The following is an 18,873-nucleotide window of genomic DNA, read 5'->3' on the forward strand; positions in this document are numbered from 1 at the left end:
GTCGTACGGCCAATAATGACCGGCTGCCACGACTTAGGCATCAGTCGCAATTAATCCGCACGTTGCCCAGATTTATTATTAATTGACACGCGCGGGGCTGTTAAATAAATTTTACCACAAAAATAATGCCAAATAAATTTCATTTTATTTATTCGCGGCAGCGAAATTTATATACGCGGACGTTATAAGTGCATAAAAAACATATGGCAATATAAATTGATCGATACTGACATATCGGAAGAATTTATCAATAGATTTCAGAATAAAGATTCCTCTGACGCTTTTATACAGTTTCCAAGCAGAAAAGGGAGACAAGTAGCGGTCTTACGTGCCTCTCGCAGTCGATACTATTGTTCGCTGTCTATAGAGAGACGAATAACGTAACAACGGTACAAGCCGCGCGCGAAAGTATGCATACGTAAGCGGAAGTCAAAGCATCCGAACTATCTTTTCATTTTGCTTTGTCCCGCCCGCGGGACGGAATATATACGTGTATATGCATATATGTATATGAAAATATGTGAAAAGGGTCGTCTATCTTGCGCGAGGGTGGCGGGCGACGAGGAAATGCCGTCAGTCGGACAAACAATTTCCCTGCAACTGTCGTCTCGCTCGTAGGTAACAAAAAGGGGTGAATTTAAAAAGGACGAAAATCGGCGAGTTTCTGGCTAGGTGCTTTCTACAATTTTACGATAAACGACGAATACATGCGACTAATATTTTGAAACAGAGCATATAAAAAAGTCTATATATTTTTGATACAATATAGTTGTTTCCCTTCATCGTGGCGATATTCCAGATATTTCAATTTCACGCAATGGAAACAAAAGTTAAATTGCGAACTTTAAAACAAAGCTAAAAATACGCGAACAATTTATCGCAGAATAAAGTATTGGAAGCCTCAAAACTCGCCATTTTTCTCGTACAATTTTCATCAGGAAAAAGGAAAGGAAAAATCTTTTTTACTAAAAGAAATGCGAATATCGAGGTAAGAAAGCTGTTGTAAATCACGACGTTTCCATAGAAGGTAATTTGATTAGCTCGAGTCGTCGCACGCGAGGCTGAAATAATCTCAACGGAACTAGGCGAACAAATACCACTTAATTGCTTTATGGCCTTTCGCGAAAGGGAAAGAATCTCGACCGCGTCGCGAAAGGCGCTCGAGGAAGTTCAAAGGTTTCGATGCAAGAAAGACGAAGAAACCTTTGAAAAATCATGAGGCGAAAGAACTCGTTACCTATCCTCATTCTCTCCCTCCTTTTCGTTGGCAAGAAGTGAGCACTTTTTCAATCGCTCGACTCGTAACTCAATTTAGACATAAATCACTTAACTGGTGCTACAGATGAAGAAGAAGAATAAAAGAGAGAGAAAAAAATGTATTACGTCACATAAAAGAAAAGCATCTTTTCGCACATTACATATAACTACTGTAAGAAAAATTTAACTTTTTACTACGGCAGAGAAAAACAGAGTAAAAAAGAGATTAATAAAAAAAAACTGAAGATTTATAAAATATAATAGTGTTAGTTTTTCTCAAAATTTGAGATATTTGATTAAATAAGGCAAAAAGTGAAATGTCATAAAAAAAAACGATAGAATAAATTTCTGGAAAATGTTATGAAGCTGATATAATAACATGAACGATACGTTAAGATATAGAAGAGATTGCCTAAATAATGTACCCGAGATTAATCTTAGCTCTATTATTCTATTCGATTTAGAATCGACTAAGTCAATAATAATCAGTCTTTCATGCAAATTAGTTTAGGAATTTGGAATTGAAATTCACGTAGCACGAAAATGGTGAAAATAATTACCTACGTAAATCTTTACTAACCAAATCGTGGACTTAATACATATAATTTTCGGCATCTGGCAAACCTACGCGACAGTCCCCTTAAATATTCACATAAATGACAATAAAAGATCACATTATTTGCGCGCATATGTTACGTAGCTTAAAATAACGGGGTTCTAATGGCGAGACGCGAAATTTCTGCAATTTTATTATTTAGTATTTTGTCAGATTCCGGATTTATCGGATCGTCAAAATCTCACTCGCTCTCTTTACGTGACATTAGACAGACTTGCGGCTACTCGACGACGACAACAACGACTTCTCTCTCAAAAAGAGTAACATGGAGGGAAGATGAAGGGAGAGCGATTCTTCCGCGGAAGTTCCCGAATGAATCGAGCAATCTTGAGGTCTTTTGTTTTCGAGAACTGCCACTTGTAAATATAATTACCCCGCCGTACCGCACTCCCTTTGGCTCACTACTACCCCCGCCTTCCCACTGTTCCTTCCTCTTTCCACCCTTTTGCCCTACTACGCCGTTGTCTCTAATTTGATTCCGCGGTTGTTTTCACCCATCCTCTTCTCCATTCTCTCCCCCTCCCTTCCCCCTCTTTTCTTCTCTTCTACCTAACCACCAGAATACTTCCTCTCCGCTTCGGCGTTCCGTTCTGTTATGGGCGCTTCGCCCACGCATTGTCTCTTGTCTCTTCATTCAAATTACCCTCCGCTTTCCCATTCTCGCGCCGGTACATCTCGCTGCCGTAGCCCCTTCCCGCCCTCCCCTTCCCTCCCCATCCCCGTCGTTCCGGCCTCCTGTCGCTATTCCTCGCTGGGCGCGCACCAACCTCGCAGTTTTCACCCTTATTGTTGCGGTTTTATTGAATCCGCTACGCATTGTCCGCGCGCGAGCGAGACGCCGCTGTTGTTCAAAGAAAATTGGCGCGCGGTTCGAAAACGCGCCTCCCTCACCCTCGTCCTCGTTCTCATCTCTCTCTTCCATCTCATCCTCCGTCGTCGCGCTTTTCTGTTCATCTTTCAGCCGGTCGCGCGGCCCGCCCGCGAGATCGCGTTTCACGGCAGCATAAATACGGTGAAAGGATCGACGACGTAACGTCGTAACGTCCTTTTGTCCTTTGGTCATGTTACCCTGCCATGTATCGAGGTCGGCACATATGCCTGACCTTTTACGCAAGCATATTACTGCACGAATTTTCCGACTAGCAATAGATAACAGTCAAAGGAGAGCGGCGATTATAAAATAAATTATAATACAATTATATAGCAAAAGCATCATAATCGACTATGTAATTTGATATTTTTCACAGGAGTTGAAAGACTGTAAATTTTATAAACGCAAGTTCTCGTACACAATACAAACTATCTTTTATCTGTACCGATTATTTAGTATAAAATTAATTAAGAAATAGTATTTTACACTATATTGAATAACGTTTGACCATACAAGGGATGCTTTTATCACAAAAGCACATTGTTTTATGGTTTAATGGAACACTCGAATAAGACCTTTACAATAGCGTAGAACAAAATGTGTCGCGAGCCGTGTTTGAATCTCCGGCGCTTTCGCTGAGATTCCATAAGTTCGTTTCGGAGCAGCGGGGGGTGGAAAAAAGGGCGCTTAATAGCCGTCAGCCTCGTGGCTGTTGACTCGTGTAATGAAAATCAAGAGTAATCGAGAGGGCGATGGCTTTTGTCGGGGACGCATGAATTTCGACGGACGACCATTAATTATTCGAAATTAAATATCCTTCGCCAGCTTTAATTAAAATGTTTACGATATCGTTCAACCGGCTTATCGGCGACATTTCGCGCCGTTGATATATTAAAAACAAGCGAATTCATTCATCACGAGCGCGCCGATATTTTTCGTTTACATATTCGACCTACATAGATCGTGAAAAAAAAAAAAAAATTATTTTGTTATTAAAAAATATTTTGATCGACTGTGCAATATCTAGAATAACGTCTTGTCACACGTACCGTTACAATTCCTTCGTTACTATTCCAAAATCGGCTAGTACAATTATTCGCTTGGGCTTTCAGGTAATATTCCCGCAATGAAAATTCCGAATTCTTCTTCTGAAAATCGGTCCTTCAACTTCCACCGCTGACTCTTGCAAGCAAACGATTCTTGTTTGTCTTGCAAACAAAGGGTTTCTCGCGAGGGTCGGAGAAACGTCGCGCGATAGAATGACGGCGGTCGGTGAGGATGGTAGCGCAGAGAGGGGGACGGGAAGGTAGAAAGATGGTACGGTGGAAAACACGGGAGCAGAATTATTACATCTTTTGTCCGAAGGCTCAGAATCGCCCCGTTTGCGGAATTACATGATCGCGATTCAGCCGCGATTGCGGACGCCGAATGCCGTGCGTAGGGATCGCCGCGAAGTCCCTTTGTTAGTTTTGTGACTAATTTCCGTCGAATAATCCGCTTCAATTCGGACTCTTCGCACAAACGACCGTTCCGGAAAACTGAATATGGTATATTTCACGCTTCTGTGATGGAAATCCTCGCCAGTTATCAGAGCGAATTCTTAATTGCATGTTAGTACTCTTCAGGAGATAAATATATTTTTCTATAATTTTTCTATAATCAATTTTTTCTTTCACGCATAGGATAATTCTCTTTTTAAGAATACAATCAATACAATAACGAACCATCCTGTATGTTCGAGTACATAATTTTGCGTACGCTCATGTAACTTTTTCATATAAATTACGAGTGAAAGTTTAATCTTCAAAAATTTAATAATATTAAATATTAAATAATAGAGCAAAAGAGTTCATTATTTTTCTCTCTGTTAAATTCAAAATTGACAATTCCTCCATCGGGCAATTAAATGAGAGATTGCCGCAGTACATAACGGACTTTAAAATTTAATACCTATCTGACGCTCGCTGCACCGTCGCCGATCTACCCCTTCGGGCGAGTTTAATTCTTGTAGGTCCCATCGGTAACTTTATCGCGAGAAATTGCCACGCTCCGGAAACCGTCGTTACAGCATCGTTACCGTAAGAACTTACTGCGGGCATTGTTACGGCTAATGGTACCGAACTTGGTTAACTTTCAGTTTTACCGTCGATTCGGATTAAGAATTTATGATAACGACTGGTTCTCGGTCTATTATCCACCGCGAAAGAGCGAGCGAGACGTTTTCCAGCGTCGCGCTTTAATTACGACACTCGAACAGTTATTTTTCCATCTACGGGGGCATTACATCGTGTTAGGGGATGTTTATCGTTATACCATGTAAGCACTTTCGTGCTTGGGATTGATACAGATGATGCGGAGCAAGCACAGCGTCGCGTATCTGTTGCCGTGGCAAAAAAAACCTTAAAAGCTTTATCACATATCGAAGATTCTTTTCCGCAATTTAAAGAAAAAATAGTTATTTCATAAAATATCTATATTGACTTTTATAATTCTCGAATTGTAAAAATTTTAACGTCAAATATATTTAATATGAAAGTTTTAAAACAGATATTCTTTTCTTGCGTTTCTTTTCGCGACAGCGTGATACAGCTTTAAAAGTATTCGACGAGGATAAAAACGCCGTTGGTCGAAGAAAAGATGCGAGTCTCGTGTGTCATCTAATCCGAGGACCTCTCGCCGACAGGCAATTGCATTAACGAAGAAACATGGCGCGACAGGAGCGAACGTGCGCGATCAGAGGCCAGAAGTTATAACTCCACTCGACTCTATTTTTATCCTCCTGCCTGCCTACCCGCCCGAAAGTACACCCGTGGCGTGGCAACTTCTTCGCAGTCGGCTAACTTCTGCTAATAATGGCGAGACATTAATTTCGTGCGATTGGGCCCGGCGGACGGCCGCGACAAAGGCAACAAACGGGATGGCTTGTCGACGGGGGAGGGGGAGTCTCGAGCGAGATGATCCTCTCTCGTTTTCTCCTCGGTTCTTCCTCGCGCGCGAGTCCTCCCTCGTTTGAGCATTCGAATTCTCTCTGCGACGAGAAGAGAAAGAGAGAGAGAGAGAGAGAGAGAGAGCAAGGATGTGCCGTTTTAACCCTTCTTCTTTACGTCGCGGCAGTATAATCCTTCCCTTCTCCTCCGAAACGGAGCGGTCTGTATAATCGCGCCACACTGCTGTTCCCGTGGGAGCCGTTACTCCCGACACGATTCTCCGAAGGACGAAACGACGAAAAGTTTAATGAGTCCGCCTACCGCGCATTCTCGGTCGCTAAGATTACCGCTACCATCGTTCCCTCTTATGATCCTGATTTGCAAGGATCGCGAGATTTATTTGCGAAGATGCCACGTAAAAGATTTAATTCTAACTAATGACAATTTTTTTTTAAACTATACTTTTGTTGCTTGCTTCAATAACACGAGCAATAACATAAAATTAAATTTCTATAAATTAAAAAAAGTACTTATATGGCTGGCGTTTCTCGCATCTTTATTAATCTCTATGTTTTGAAACATAATGAGGAAGTCATGAGAAATTTTCTTTAAAGATAACGAACACTAATAAAAACTACGGTAGGTAAAACTAAGGTATATAAAATTAATAATACAACCGAAAAGATATAATAATTCCATACAAAGGAAAATTAAATTTAATTCATATTGTTAATTATTAAACGTCTAGAAAGATTAAAAGATAAAATATTCTTTTACATTTCTTGCATTTTCGTATGCATTGTTGTGTATTAAATAAATTAATATTTCACCTTAAGAGAATTAATTATCGATAAGCGTAAGCCCACGTTCAGCGAAGTTGAATTGATTGATTAGATCGAAGGATAATCATCAATCATACGCGTTACCTACATGGCCGTCAGTGCAGCGCAATTATGCCGAATGCGTTCTGTAGTCTATCGAAACTGGGGAAGATAACATAAGATCCTATTTCGCGACGTTTCGCAGAGCAAGCGCCACTAGACACTAATGGGCCGTCTTAAATATGTAAGGGTAGTCTGCCCACCGGGTGCGGGTAACAATAAACCAACACTTAAGACATACTTCGGGACACAATGCCAAGTCACACCCTTTGTGCTAACGATCTCACCTACGAGTTTCCTACGTTGAGTCTCGTATCCACGTGCTGCGAATAGCCTAATACGCGAAATTGCTTTCTACAAAATTTATCAGCTGTTATATGTCATTTTATCAATTACGTTATCAATAAACGTTAATATTTATACATATATCTCTTATTTGATATGAATAGTTAGTTGCAAAATATTTCGCGTTGTCTATTAATTTGGAATATATAAATTGTAATATAATTATAATGATGACACATATTTTATTATATGTTTTGAAATTGATAGAAAAAGCTTAAGCGAGTTTTAATAGAACATTTCGATACATTGGCTTTTTTTCAACTCGATTCGGATTAATATTTTTATTTTTATTTAATTAGGAAATGGTCCCTGATAGATTTTTTTTTATTTTCTACTTTACGCGCATGCATACATTTTCGCTAAAAGCCCTGGTATTACGTATTCAGGCCAACCAGTCCGAACAGAGTCTCGGCAACGGGCGCACGTTTTCTTTAGAGGCGAACGATACGAGCCGCGACTCTGGCACGTCATAAAAGCTAACAATGATGGAAATATTAGTTCTTAAAGCCGCACGGGGTGTCGTTAACGACTCTCATGCTGAAGCCGCGACTTCGCGAGAAGTTGCCACTCCCTTGACGACCGTCGTATCTCTTTACAATTTTTCCGCATCTTACATTTCTCTCTCTCTTCCTCTCTTTTCTTTTGCGTGCGATACGAATCACAGTTATAACTTTCCATAATTTCTTTTCCCATTGTAATATCACGGCAAACTGACGAAAAAGAAGAGCGAATAGACTTTGCTTTTCGGAGTTATGTAAGTCTTAATCACGTCGTTTCTCGAGTGCCCCCAGTGCATATTCTTAAGATATAAGATAGATATAAGCAAAGTACGCGATAAAAAACGAGATAAATTTTGATAAAAATAATGAAAGATTATTGTATATATATTTTGTTAGACATCATAAATGCATTTTCATTATCGCATAAAAATTTTTCAAAAAATAAAAAAAAAAAAATTACCTACATTTTCCATTATCTATATACTATGTATAGAAAACTGCTAAATATTTTGAAGCAAATGTCAATTATATTACATCTAAGATCAATAGAGGAAATTTTCAAAAAAAAAGTCGCAATCGTCGCGAGTCACGGCAATCAATTCTAGTAAATATAAAGTGGAACATTTTTTCGCGTAAACGAAATCTCTTTCGGGATATCCTTAAATTCGGTCTGTCGCGCTGTTTGCGAACGACCGACCGATAACGCCGGACCATTATAAATTTAAGCGCTTTTAGCGAAAGCTACGTTAGGTCACAGCCGTTTTGCACGCAAGCTGCACTTTGCATGCCGCATTCCGGATGGCTTGCCACCCTTGTTTGAGCTGACCAAGTGGTGTTGCGCTCGAAGTCCGAATGCATAATTAATCGGGTTATCAATTAAAGACGCACCACCCTCTCTAAGACCCTGTCGATTACTTATTTATATCGACATATTACAGCTATTACAGCTCAATAATAAATAAACGCCTGGTGTTGGCACTAATCGATAAGTAATTAAGTTCAACTAATTTAAAGATAAGTTGTCATTAAATTAAATTTGATTGTTTGACTCAATTCTTTCTATAGTTTATTCGAATACCTGAGCTCCTTTTCAAGTTAAAATTCTGTTAAAATAATACTTATATAAACTTAATTCAAGAATGAATTTCGTTACGTATTTAAAAACTATTAATTATATTTATAATTTTACATTCATCAGAATTTCATTTTCTAATGTTTAGTACACAAGAGATATTAATATTCCAATTATATATTGATATAATCATCATTATTACTGATTTGATTTCTAACATTATCAATGTATATATAATACGGAACTTTTTGTATGAAGTAATGTGATGCGTATTTATATTGCAGCAAAAATTATTCGATCCGTGCTGTTGGGTGATAATCCAAAATATATACAATGCGCGTAACCCAACAGTTTATATGTAAAGATTAAATTATTAATTGATCTGTTATGCTTTGCGTAGCCTGTTATAACATTTGACAGGTAATAAAGAATAATAATAATCATTGTATTACACAACAAACAGTAGATGTTCCAAAATAAATCAACAATCAACATTAAATTTGATTTTTCAAAAACAATTACATTATTTCTCGATACGTACAAAAATTTATAAGAATTATTTGCGCCGAAATCGAATTGTAATATAAAATAAAATCTCATATATAGCGTGTAAAATACGGTAAAAAGTACAGTACAAGATAAATATATTTCATTAATAGAATATTTCCTATTAAAATAATTGTCTTATCTTTTTTTCCAACTTTTAACACTAAAAATATCTTGCTTTAATATCAAATTATTATTTATAAATTTTATTAATTTATTATTTGCTCATAAGACCGAAAGATAAAAAAAATTATTATTTTTTTATCATTATTTTTATCATTATGTTTAATTAAACATGAAGTAACATTTTAATAATAGATTACGGATATTGTTCAAAGCATTTGCTTCACTTTATGATTCATTATATTCGCGTGACTAATTGCTCATTTAATTTGTTCGCAATGATTTAATATCATTGCATTATAATGATCGCGCTTTGACAAAGGTTTCATATCATCTTGGACATTTTAATTAAATAGCGGAAATACCGAAAAGAATAGTAAATATCGGATATTAAAATGCAAAAAAATAAAATTATTATTTATATATTGATATTATTAATAATGTAATTATATTCTTTTATATATATTATATATGTATATTTATAAAAGCGTAAAATAGGCGCGCAATCAAAGAGAAATGTGATTACTTTCATTTTCTTTTTAATATTTGAAGTATGTAAAATAGGAATTTCGTAAAAGAATTCGCGAATTAATATTTGATCGCGAATCAATCAATTCAAAAGTGCATGATTAAAAGTATGCGTTTTCACAGACTGAGGCGTCCTCTTAGGACGTCAACAGCGATAGATTATATACCGACAAGTTAAATATCATAATAGTGCTTAACGATTGAAGGTAAATAAGAGCAGATTTACCAATGAGCAAGTAATAAATTGTATTACCGATGGAGATAGATATGTCGAATAACGGATTATCGACGAAATAAAATACTATTTTACAATTACAAAGCGATGATGATTTAAAGATATAAATATCTGGCAATAATTCATACCATTGCTGCACTTCAGGAGATGGTTGGAATATGCGTAGACTTTTTCATTAATATCTTCCTTATTCACAGATCGCCGATCATCTAAAAAATAATATAATTTTTTTATAGTTAATATATATTTTTCTAATTTAAATAAAATAGTTTTTGAACTTCATATTTACCTTCCATGAAAGTAATGCAATTTACAATTTGCACTCGTTATGTTGCGACGATATTGCACTACGCGAGACGAATTCCCGATACTTTACGAAACATCCGCGATAAATATTCACGTGCGAGATTCACTTTTACGGTAGAAATCGCGAGAAATACGAAACGGATTCGAAAGAAATCTTCACCGCCCTCCCCCCGCTCTCTCCCCGCCGCGAAGGTCGCCAGAGCGCCGATATCGCGATATATATCATGGTACTGGCGATTATATGTGGCATTTGATACACTGCGACATTTTACGAGATACCTGCGATAAGTATATTCGCCCGCGAGACTCACTTTAATAGTAGAAATCGCGAGAAATATGGAGAGGATTCCGAAGAAGTCTCAATCTTCCCTCCCTCTCTCTCTCTCTCTCTCTCTCTCTCTCTCTCTCTTTCTCTAAGATCAACGGAAAATCGATATCACGATATAATGATATTTGGCGATCATACGCGACAGTTAATGAACTATAACGAATTCCCGATACTTTACGGAACATCCGCGATAGGTATTCGGTTGCGATACTCACTTTCAGCCAGTAATAACCGCGAGAAATACGGAGAGAATTTGGATGTGATTTTCGTCGTGACGCGCACGTACATGTACTGTAACGATCGCGATTCAAAATCTATCGAAGTGAAGCAGTTCGAGAGTGACAATTTTGCACATCGAAATAGCGAACCAATCACGTCACAGCAATCAGGGCTGTTCGTTCTACGTGGCTTACTGCATTCAATGTGAAATAAATACATATATATATATAAGGGCCACTTTTCGGCCAAATTCCGGTTAATTTGATCGTTAATTAATTTACAGAGCGACCAAGAGCAGAGTTTTAATATATTTGTATTACATTATATACGAGAATTCCATTGAGAAATTTTTATGTTGATCACCCAATCATTTGATCGAAGTAGCCCTAAAAGTGAATTCGCGCGCAAATATTTAGTTGGTCGCCCTGTAATTTGACCGAAGTAGCCCTAAACATAAATCTCCCGCGCAAATATTTATTTCAAGTATTTCGTAAAGTCCTAAAGTAATAGAATGCATAGCGCAAATTAATTGCAGTACTCTTGTACAAGGTAAAAATAGAGTTTGAAAATTATTGCAGTTAATATTAGAAAAATTGGTTAAAATATATTAATTACAAATTATACATATTTAATAATTACAATATAATAACTATAATGGAGATGTAACGGCTCAAAGAAACGGATTCCCTAAAACGAAAAGTACTCCCTCAGTGAGTACTTTTTATGAAAATAAAATCTTTTAAGTTTGTTTGTTTGCAATCCCCAGAAATATATATACTTGAAACAAGACATGAGTGTATATTCGGACATTCGAGAAAACAAAGAATTTGAATGTAAAAAATGCAAGCAAAATAAACGGACTTAAATGAACCATACAAATATTAACGATTGGAACATTTCGCGATTTTGAGACATGGTAGTATATATGATCGCATTCTCTAAACAAAAATGTCAGCAAAACTGATTACAACAGTAGGCATTATCTTGCGAGTTATCGCTATAAAAAGATCATTAAGAAAGATTAGATTAATAAAAATTTTAAAAAATATATAGAATATATTCTTAATACATATCTTTTTTCCCACTAAGATTTTCGATTTAAATCTGGACGCGAATTAATATGGAGAGAAATAAATGTTAACTTTACTTTATAATATTATTTTCTTGTAATAAGTCTTTTTTACCATTATCGTAGCACAAACAAATGGGAAATGTATTTATAACAATAAAATAAAATTATTTAAAATCTATAAATTTTATTAACTCATTAGCTGTTCATCTAACAAAATGGAAAAGTTCACATAACATATAAATTTTATAAAGCATAAAATCTTACTTTGACAATACTAAAGTAAGTCCGAATTTGATCTACATATTAGATTTACTTTAACCCATTATGAGTTTATTTTTAGTACAGATTATATGATATTTTGTCATTAATTAACAAGTGCATGTAGCTTTGCACGTGCATTGTCCACCCGTCTTGCAGTCACATTTATCTGTAAAAAGAAAAAGAATGTAAGTTATTGAGTTGCATAATTTTTCTTAGGTATGTACATTAAAAAAAAAAAGCATATTTTTGTATGGAGAGAGAAAAAAAACTTTATACTTAACACTAAAACACTAAAAACATTTATATATAAAACTTTTAAAATAAGTAATCTTTAAATAACTATTTAAAAAAAAACTACTCTATTGAAACTCTTACAGTATTCTGAGACTATTCTGGTCAATATTTTCATTTTATGTTTATTGCTGCGTAATTTAAACATAACATTCTATAAATCGAAAATAAAAGATGGAACAAAAAAGGCAAAATATATGTAAGCAGGAAAGTAGAATACATAATATTTTCCAAGAAATCTCGTCACTCATTTTATTACGTGTAAAGAACGAGAGCCGCGGCGAAGCTTTGAATAACATTGCATATAATTGCGCCATACAATAAAATTGTATTATAAGTTTGCAAAATTACGATGTACGATGCTAAGCTGCACGACGAACCGGCATTAACCGTTATTAGCCAGTCATTGTTCGGGATGAAAAGCGAAAATAGTACAGTTATTCATCAGAATCATTTTTAATGGTCGACATATTATGCTCAGAGATTTTCTTGATACAATATCGTGAAAACGAACTAGACAACTCAACTAGTCGTAATTAAAAATAATGATTCATTATATATATATATATATATGAGCAAAGTGAATTGTGCAATCAAGCAAATGACTGAACTAATTTCTAATATTACCTTTGCATCCAGAGTCGCAGCACGAGCAATTGTCACCGCATTTACAATCCTTGCATTTGTCTATAATGAATTTAAATATTGTATAAATATTTATACGATATCATACGAAATTAGATGCTGTATAAAATTTGAGAAAAAATATTTAAAAATCGCGTATAAATTTAAAAATTTGCATAATAGTTGACAATTGTCGAATCAACGAGAATTAGAAATCGATAATTACATATTGTTTTCATAAAAAAAAGATCGTGTGTTCTACTTATTTTTCATTATATCAATTTATACGTTATCAGTGATAATAGAGAGGAAATGTCATGTCATGTCAAATTATATCCATTAACGTCCATTAAGAATTTATGAGCACACTCACCCTTGCACTTGTCGCATCCTGGTCCCGGCATCTTGATCGGTTTTATCTTGTCGCTTCGTTTGTCGAGCTCTTAGATAATGCAGCGGAATGCTTACTTGCCGGTACGACGTTGCGGCTTCGAATTTATCGATCGCTCCCCACCATAGCTTAGTTTTGTTCCGTGTGGCTTGACAAACATAATGCGCGGCGTGTGCAATCGTCAACAAGCGTACCATGCGCAACTCCTCAGGGCTGTGTGTCAATTCTGCCGGCACGGGTTTTTCTAATATAATATATATATATATATATATATATATATATATATATATATATATATATATACATACATATTTATATTATTAGGAAATGTAGCATATAATATGTAAAAACTATTTTTTATAACATTAATAATAATTACTAACTAAATAATAACGAATAACTTTCAGAATTAATATTATATTAAATGATTAAGTAAAATAACATTTATTTCATAACCACGTTAAAACAAACTTTTTAAAAATGATACAATGTAAGAGATAAACTATTAGAATAGATTAAAAAACATAAAAGTCTATATTTTTTATATAATTTTAAATTTTATCACGTTTCTCCTTTTCTATTAATCTTTTAATCTATTCTGATTTTATCTTTTATATCATATTGTATCTCTAAAGAATTTGGATCTATAAATGTAATTATTTATAGATAATTTTTATTCCATTCAAATTAAGTATTTAATGCAATAGACAATAAAAATTACTTGTATAGAAAATAGCATTCTCACTATATCCGCGGTAACTGAACTATTTATGGAATTATATTTATAAATGCTCATGTATATTTTTCATGATGCTTAATCTGTCTCTTTAATTTATATACAAGGAAGTGGAACGTTGTCTAAAATTTTAAAAAAAATTTTGATCAAGTACACTATCTCAAGGCATGCAAATCACAGTAGTAATACATGTCCTCGTATAACACAATCTCCTTCCTTTGTTCACGTAATTAAAAATTAAATATCCGCGTTATTGACACAGATCTCGAAAATGTTATTGATTTGTGATATGACGGTCCTGTCATATCGCTGACGAATTCAACCAATCGCGAGAATTGCAAGAAACGTCGCAGTATTATCGCGCTTTACACATTATATTGATAACGAGAGAAGAACTTGAGAAACTTCCTCTATAATACTACGCGGTAGATTTCTGCACAATGACTCATTTTATGAAACATTTTAAATCGGTCTTTTATCATTAAACGTACCATCTTCCCATGACAAATCTTAGGATATCTCTCATAAAACTTTTCTTCGAGAATTCGTTGTTCTAAAATCATCCGTGCTCGCTTTTATTTTGCATTTATATTGCTTTGTTAAATATTTTTGCAGCATTTTGAGCAAGATACCTGCAATAACACTCAACATAATATCGATATAGAATGCTACACCTTAAAAATTAGATCAATATACTTACTATTAAAAAAATGAGAATCTGAATTGATCTGATGTACATTACTTTTTTTCGTTATGTATGCCATCTTACTCTTCAAGAAACTCCAAGAAGCTATCCAAAAAATAAATTCATTCTTGCTGTCGATAGCGGAAGTAAGAAATTGAATTGTACAGCAGTTGTAATCGTGATTAAACTCTTTAGAAAAAGGTTACTCAATTGCATGCAATAAGATATTATTTTATGAAAGCGCAAAATAATTAATGTCGAAAAAATAATTTAAATTGCACATTTAATAAAACATTTTACATCTCATATATAAAAAGATATACAACTTTAATGAAAATATGAATTATAACATGTATTATATAGTATTTCTTTATAATGCATTATCGATCTCCAGTTAATAAATTAGAGCAAATTACATAGAGTAACAGCCACTAATTCTTTTGTATACGAGAAAAACACGTTTTACGCGCTGTTTGCTCAATATGCACGGATTCTTCTGCGGAATCGTAATGAATTTCAGGTTGCTTCAAATAATTTGTTTGAACTGATTTTATTCGATCTGAAATAATGCAAACAAAAATTAAATTGTAAATATTATTTTTAAAATCCATAAACTCTTTCTTTTTATACAAAAACTCTGTACATATATTTTCATATATGCAAAAATAATTGATTGATCCATGATTTATAAATATTATATTACCTTCATGTCGAATTACGACTTTATCTTGTGTTGAACGTAATAATTCCTTTATGCGGTTTCCCACTTTTCGATTTTCTGTTTCTTTTATCTAAAAGATATATAGATCTATAAAATTGTTACGTCATTACAGTTATATTGTATTTTAAATTTATAAGTATAAAATCTGATTTTTGATACACAAATTACATACCGTCCGTACATGCGAGGGAAGCTTATAATGTACTTTTGGGTGTAGAAAATTATGAGCAATATTTTCATCTCTTACCACTGTTTTAGTCATTGTCTAAAATAATGTTAAAGTATGATGGATTCTCAATACATCTTGTAAACAATTTTGCAAATTATATCTTTTTCATTTATACCTTTTTTTCATTTATATCTTTATTAATACTTGCTTACCTCTTTTGTCTGTTTCGGAGATAGTCGAAACTTCGGTTTTGGGCTGCGAGATTGCATAATCTGCTTTTTTCTAGGTGTTAATAGATTTTCGTCCGTTTTAGGTCGTAAATTTTTCATCAGATGAGGATCCGTACCCTTTATATATATTCCAACTGGTGATACTACATGATCGTAACTTTCTATTTGTCGATAAATATTTTTCAGATGCGAACTAACGTTCTTTTCTTTACTCATTCCTTGCACTAGATTAGGAAAGTATGTGCGTTTTGGCTTACAACTTTTTTTAACAACCGTTTTTCCAGGAGTCACAAATAATCTTGGTTTTGAAACAACTAGTTTATTAGTAGAACATTTTGCTAATAAAGGACTTCTACTCTTCTTTCTCATTCTTGAAAACTCTGGTTCTTCTAATATCGCATTCTCGACTTTATCTCCTAAACGACGAGAACCAAAATCTTTTCTGGATATCTCCTTCGTTTGAACATCTTTTTTGTCAGGAATACGAGAACTGCATGATTTAGGTCGAAATAAATTCAGTATAGATTTGTGCTCTTCCAAATACTCTTGATATCTCTTAACAGACATTAGTGTTTCCATGAATTTAGCATCATTAGTCGATAAGGAGTCGTTGACAATCTTTGGGCATATTTGTTTCTCCTTTACTAGCTCCGAATTCGTGTCAATTTCCATTATTACCTTTGCCGTGTCGAGACATCTTTGTCTTTTTTTTGCTATTTCATACATGATTGTATTTTCCAAATCATCTGGTTCAATCGTTTCATAAGATTTATTATCTTTAGTCCATTGCTTAAATGTATCAGATATTTTCTTCGAATCTGTCTTATTGTATTTTTCATGAGTTAGCAATTTGTATTGAAGATTCTGTGTTTCAGGTACTTTATTATTAGATTGGCTTGCTAAATTTGAAGTAAATGCAGCTTTCTTGAGTTGTTCGTGAATGTCGAGTGAATTTTCTAAAGAAGCCATTTGATTTTCACATACATCTAAAATGCTCTCTATATTTTGCGAGGGTAACAAATTTTTCTCCTTTATTGGAAGAGCTCTGAATTCATCAGCATAAAGTTTTTCGCAAAATGCCTCTAAAGATTCAAATGTACTTGTACTATCATGCAGTGGGTTTTTCGTATTATATACAATATTTTTTGATGTTTTTAATGTATGCTGACAAATTTTCTTTGGACTTTTAATTTTACATCGAGGAGAAACAGGCATGTCTAAATATAAGTCTTTATCTCGAGATGTAAAAGCATTAATGGATTTCTGCAAGGGAGATTTAGGTTCTCGACTTCTTTGTCGTAGACAAATTGATGTCGACATGCTTGGAGACTGAGGCCATTCTGGAATAGTTTCATCCTCTATAAATTTGCACATTTTTCGAAGTTCTTCAGTTAATCTACATAAGCTAACTTCTGGGTATTCTAATTGTGCACAAGAGTCATCATTTATAACTGATTCTTCAATAATTGTTAGTAATTTTTCTGTAAAAGTTTTTGGTGAATTATAGAAGTTAGCAGACAAACGCCTCAGCAAACGTTCTTGCACAACTGTCTCGTTTGGCTTTTGTTGTTCCAATGAATGCAAAAATGTTTTTAATTCAAAAGAACTAACTTGCTCTTTTGAACTAGTGTCGCTGTTTGTTAAATCATACTTCTGATCTTCAGAAGTAGAATGGAAATCGTTCGTCTTGTTTGATAAAATAGAAGGCTTCGATAATGACAAGGCATTAAATAGAATTGTGTCAATTTTTTCATAACTACTTTTTCTTGTAGCAGAATCTGTAGATGCTACAGAAAAGTATCTAGATTTAATATTATGATTTGCATCCTTCTTCAAATTACTGTACAGCATACTGCAGCTTTTAGACCTTTGAAGTTTTTTGTTAATTACATCTTGATTCTTTATTGATATGCTTGCATCAGCCAATGAATTTAATGATAAAGCACATGGACGATCTCTAATTAAATCACATTGTACCTCTACAGTCTTATTTTTCTTTAAGTGACAATGATAAATATCTTTGTTAACTTTAATCTCAAACAACATGGAATCATGATTTGGATATTCTTCAAAAGTATGATGTTCCTTACTTATATCCTCATTGTGAAACAAATTTATACATTTATTTAAATCAGGTCTCAATGACAAATATGATGTTTCATCAGACACACCTAATACATCTCTTATTCGAGCTTGATTATTATTATATGTGATATTACTATTATCCTCAACAATCTTACATAGATCTGATGAAATATGTTGCCGATGACCTAAACTACCTGCTATAATAATAGAACTAGCACGAGATTCATTATTGCTTACACTTTCACATTGCATATCTCTCATAGAATTAATTTCTGAGTTGTCTTCCAAATTTCCTTGCGATACACTCAAAGTTTGTTTTTCTTCATGTATTATTTGATCTGTAAACATTCATATTTATTTAAGATATTTATTTAAGATATGTTCAAACGTCAGCCATATTTTATATGTGTCATAAATTATAAATTGTTTAAAGCCGGCTTAGCAATATATAATAGATATATATATTAGATACACAATAGATTTCATGAAATTTCAGTTATAAGATATAAAAACATTATTACACTTACGAAAACTGGTCAAGGAATCTGTGAAATCATCAGCACGTCTTCGTCGATTGTTCATTTTAACCTTATATTTCACCAAGTAACAATTTTAATGCAAAAATAAATCGATTTTTATATCCAATTCTTTCAGAAATTTATGGAAACGTGAGACACCTGTAACGGCTTAATCAAATTTATGCTGTATTACTTATTTTTGAACAATCAGGTGCACCAACCTCTTCTTCTTCTTCTCTTCTCTTTATGGCAAGGAACAGAAAACAGACTTCACTGTTCATGCTGCCAGACTGCCATCTTGTTCTATTGTGGTTGCGTTCCGTTTCACGCAGAGAG

At 34.2% G+C, this 18,873-nt stretch overlaps 1 protein-coding gene across 3 annotated transcripts; it reads right to left on the reverse strand.

The window, feature by feature from the left end:
• Positions 1 to 11,990: 11,990 nt before the first annotated feature.
• LOC126850801 (uncharacterized) lies at positions 11,991 to 18,828 on the reverse strand. Of its 3 annotated transcripts, XM_050594142.1 has the most exons (10): positions 18,759 to 18,828; positions 18,547 to 18,696; positions 15,917 to 18,357; positions 15,708 to 15,800; positions 15,518 to 15,605; positions 14,830 to 15,373; positions 14,621 to 14,761; positions 13,376 to 13,619; positions 13,006 to 13,065; positions 11,991 to 12,253 (listed from the first exon to the last, which is right to left on the reverse strand). In XM_050594142.1, exons 2-6 carry the CDS (start codon positions 18,599 to 18,601, stop codon positions 15,246 to 15,248), a joined length of 2,805 nt encoding a protein of 934 aa, XP_050450099.1. In that variant the 5' UTR covers positions 18,602 to 18,696; positions 18,759 to 18,828; the 3' UTR covers positions 11,991 to 12,253; positions 13,006 to 13,065; positions 13,376 to 13,619; positions 14,621 to 14,761; positions 14,830 to 15,245. The 3 variants fall into 3 exon arrangements, 2 of the variants coding, with proteins under 2 accessions (XP_050450099.1, XP_050450098.1); XM_050594141.1 differs by having other exon boundaries at positions 18,547 to 18,810; XR_007687595.1 differs by lacking the exons at positions 14,621 to 14,761; positions 14,830 to 15,373; positions 15,518 to 15,605; ... (2 more) ...; positions 18,547 to 18,696; positions 18,759 to 18,828 and adding an exon at positions 14,115 to 14,137.
• Positions 18,829 to 18,873: the final 45 nt, after the last annotated feature.

Source organism: Cataglyphis hispanica, chromosome 7 (genome assembly GCF_021464435.1).
Source record: "Cataglyphis hispanica isolate Lineage 1 chromosome 7, ULB_Chis1_1.0, whole genome shotgun sequence".
Taxonomy (NCBI): domain Eukaryota; kingdom Metazoa; phylum Arthropoda; class Insecta; order Hymenoptera; family Formicidae; genus Cataglyphis; species Cataglyphis hispanica.

Excerpts from the sequence above, each read along its gene's own strand:
- LOC126850801 (XM_050594142.1), bottom strand. The coding sequence starts at position 18,601 with ATGAACAATCGACGAAGACGTGCTGATGATTTCACAGATTCCTTGACC. Across the intron at positions 18,358-18,546 it reads AGATTCCTTGACCAGTTTTC|ATCAAATAATACATGAAGAA; the intron begins GTAAGTGTAATA and ends GAATGTTTACAG. Across the intron at positions 15,374-15,517 it reads AGTCGTAATTCGACATGAAG|ATCGAATAAAATCAGTTCAA; the intron begins GTAATATAATAT and ends GCATTATTTCAG.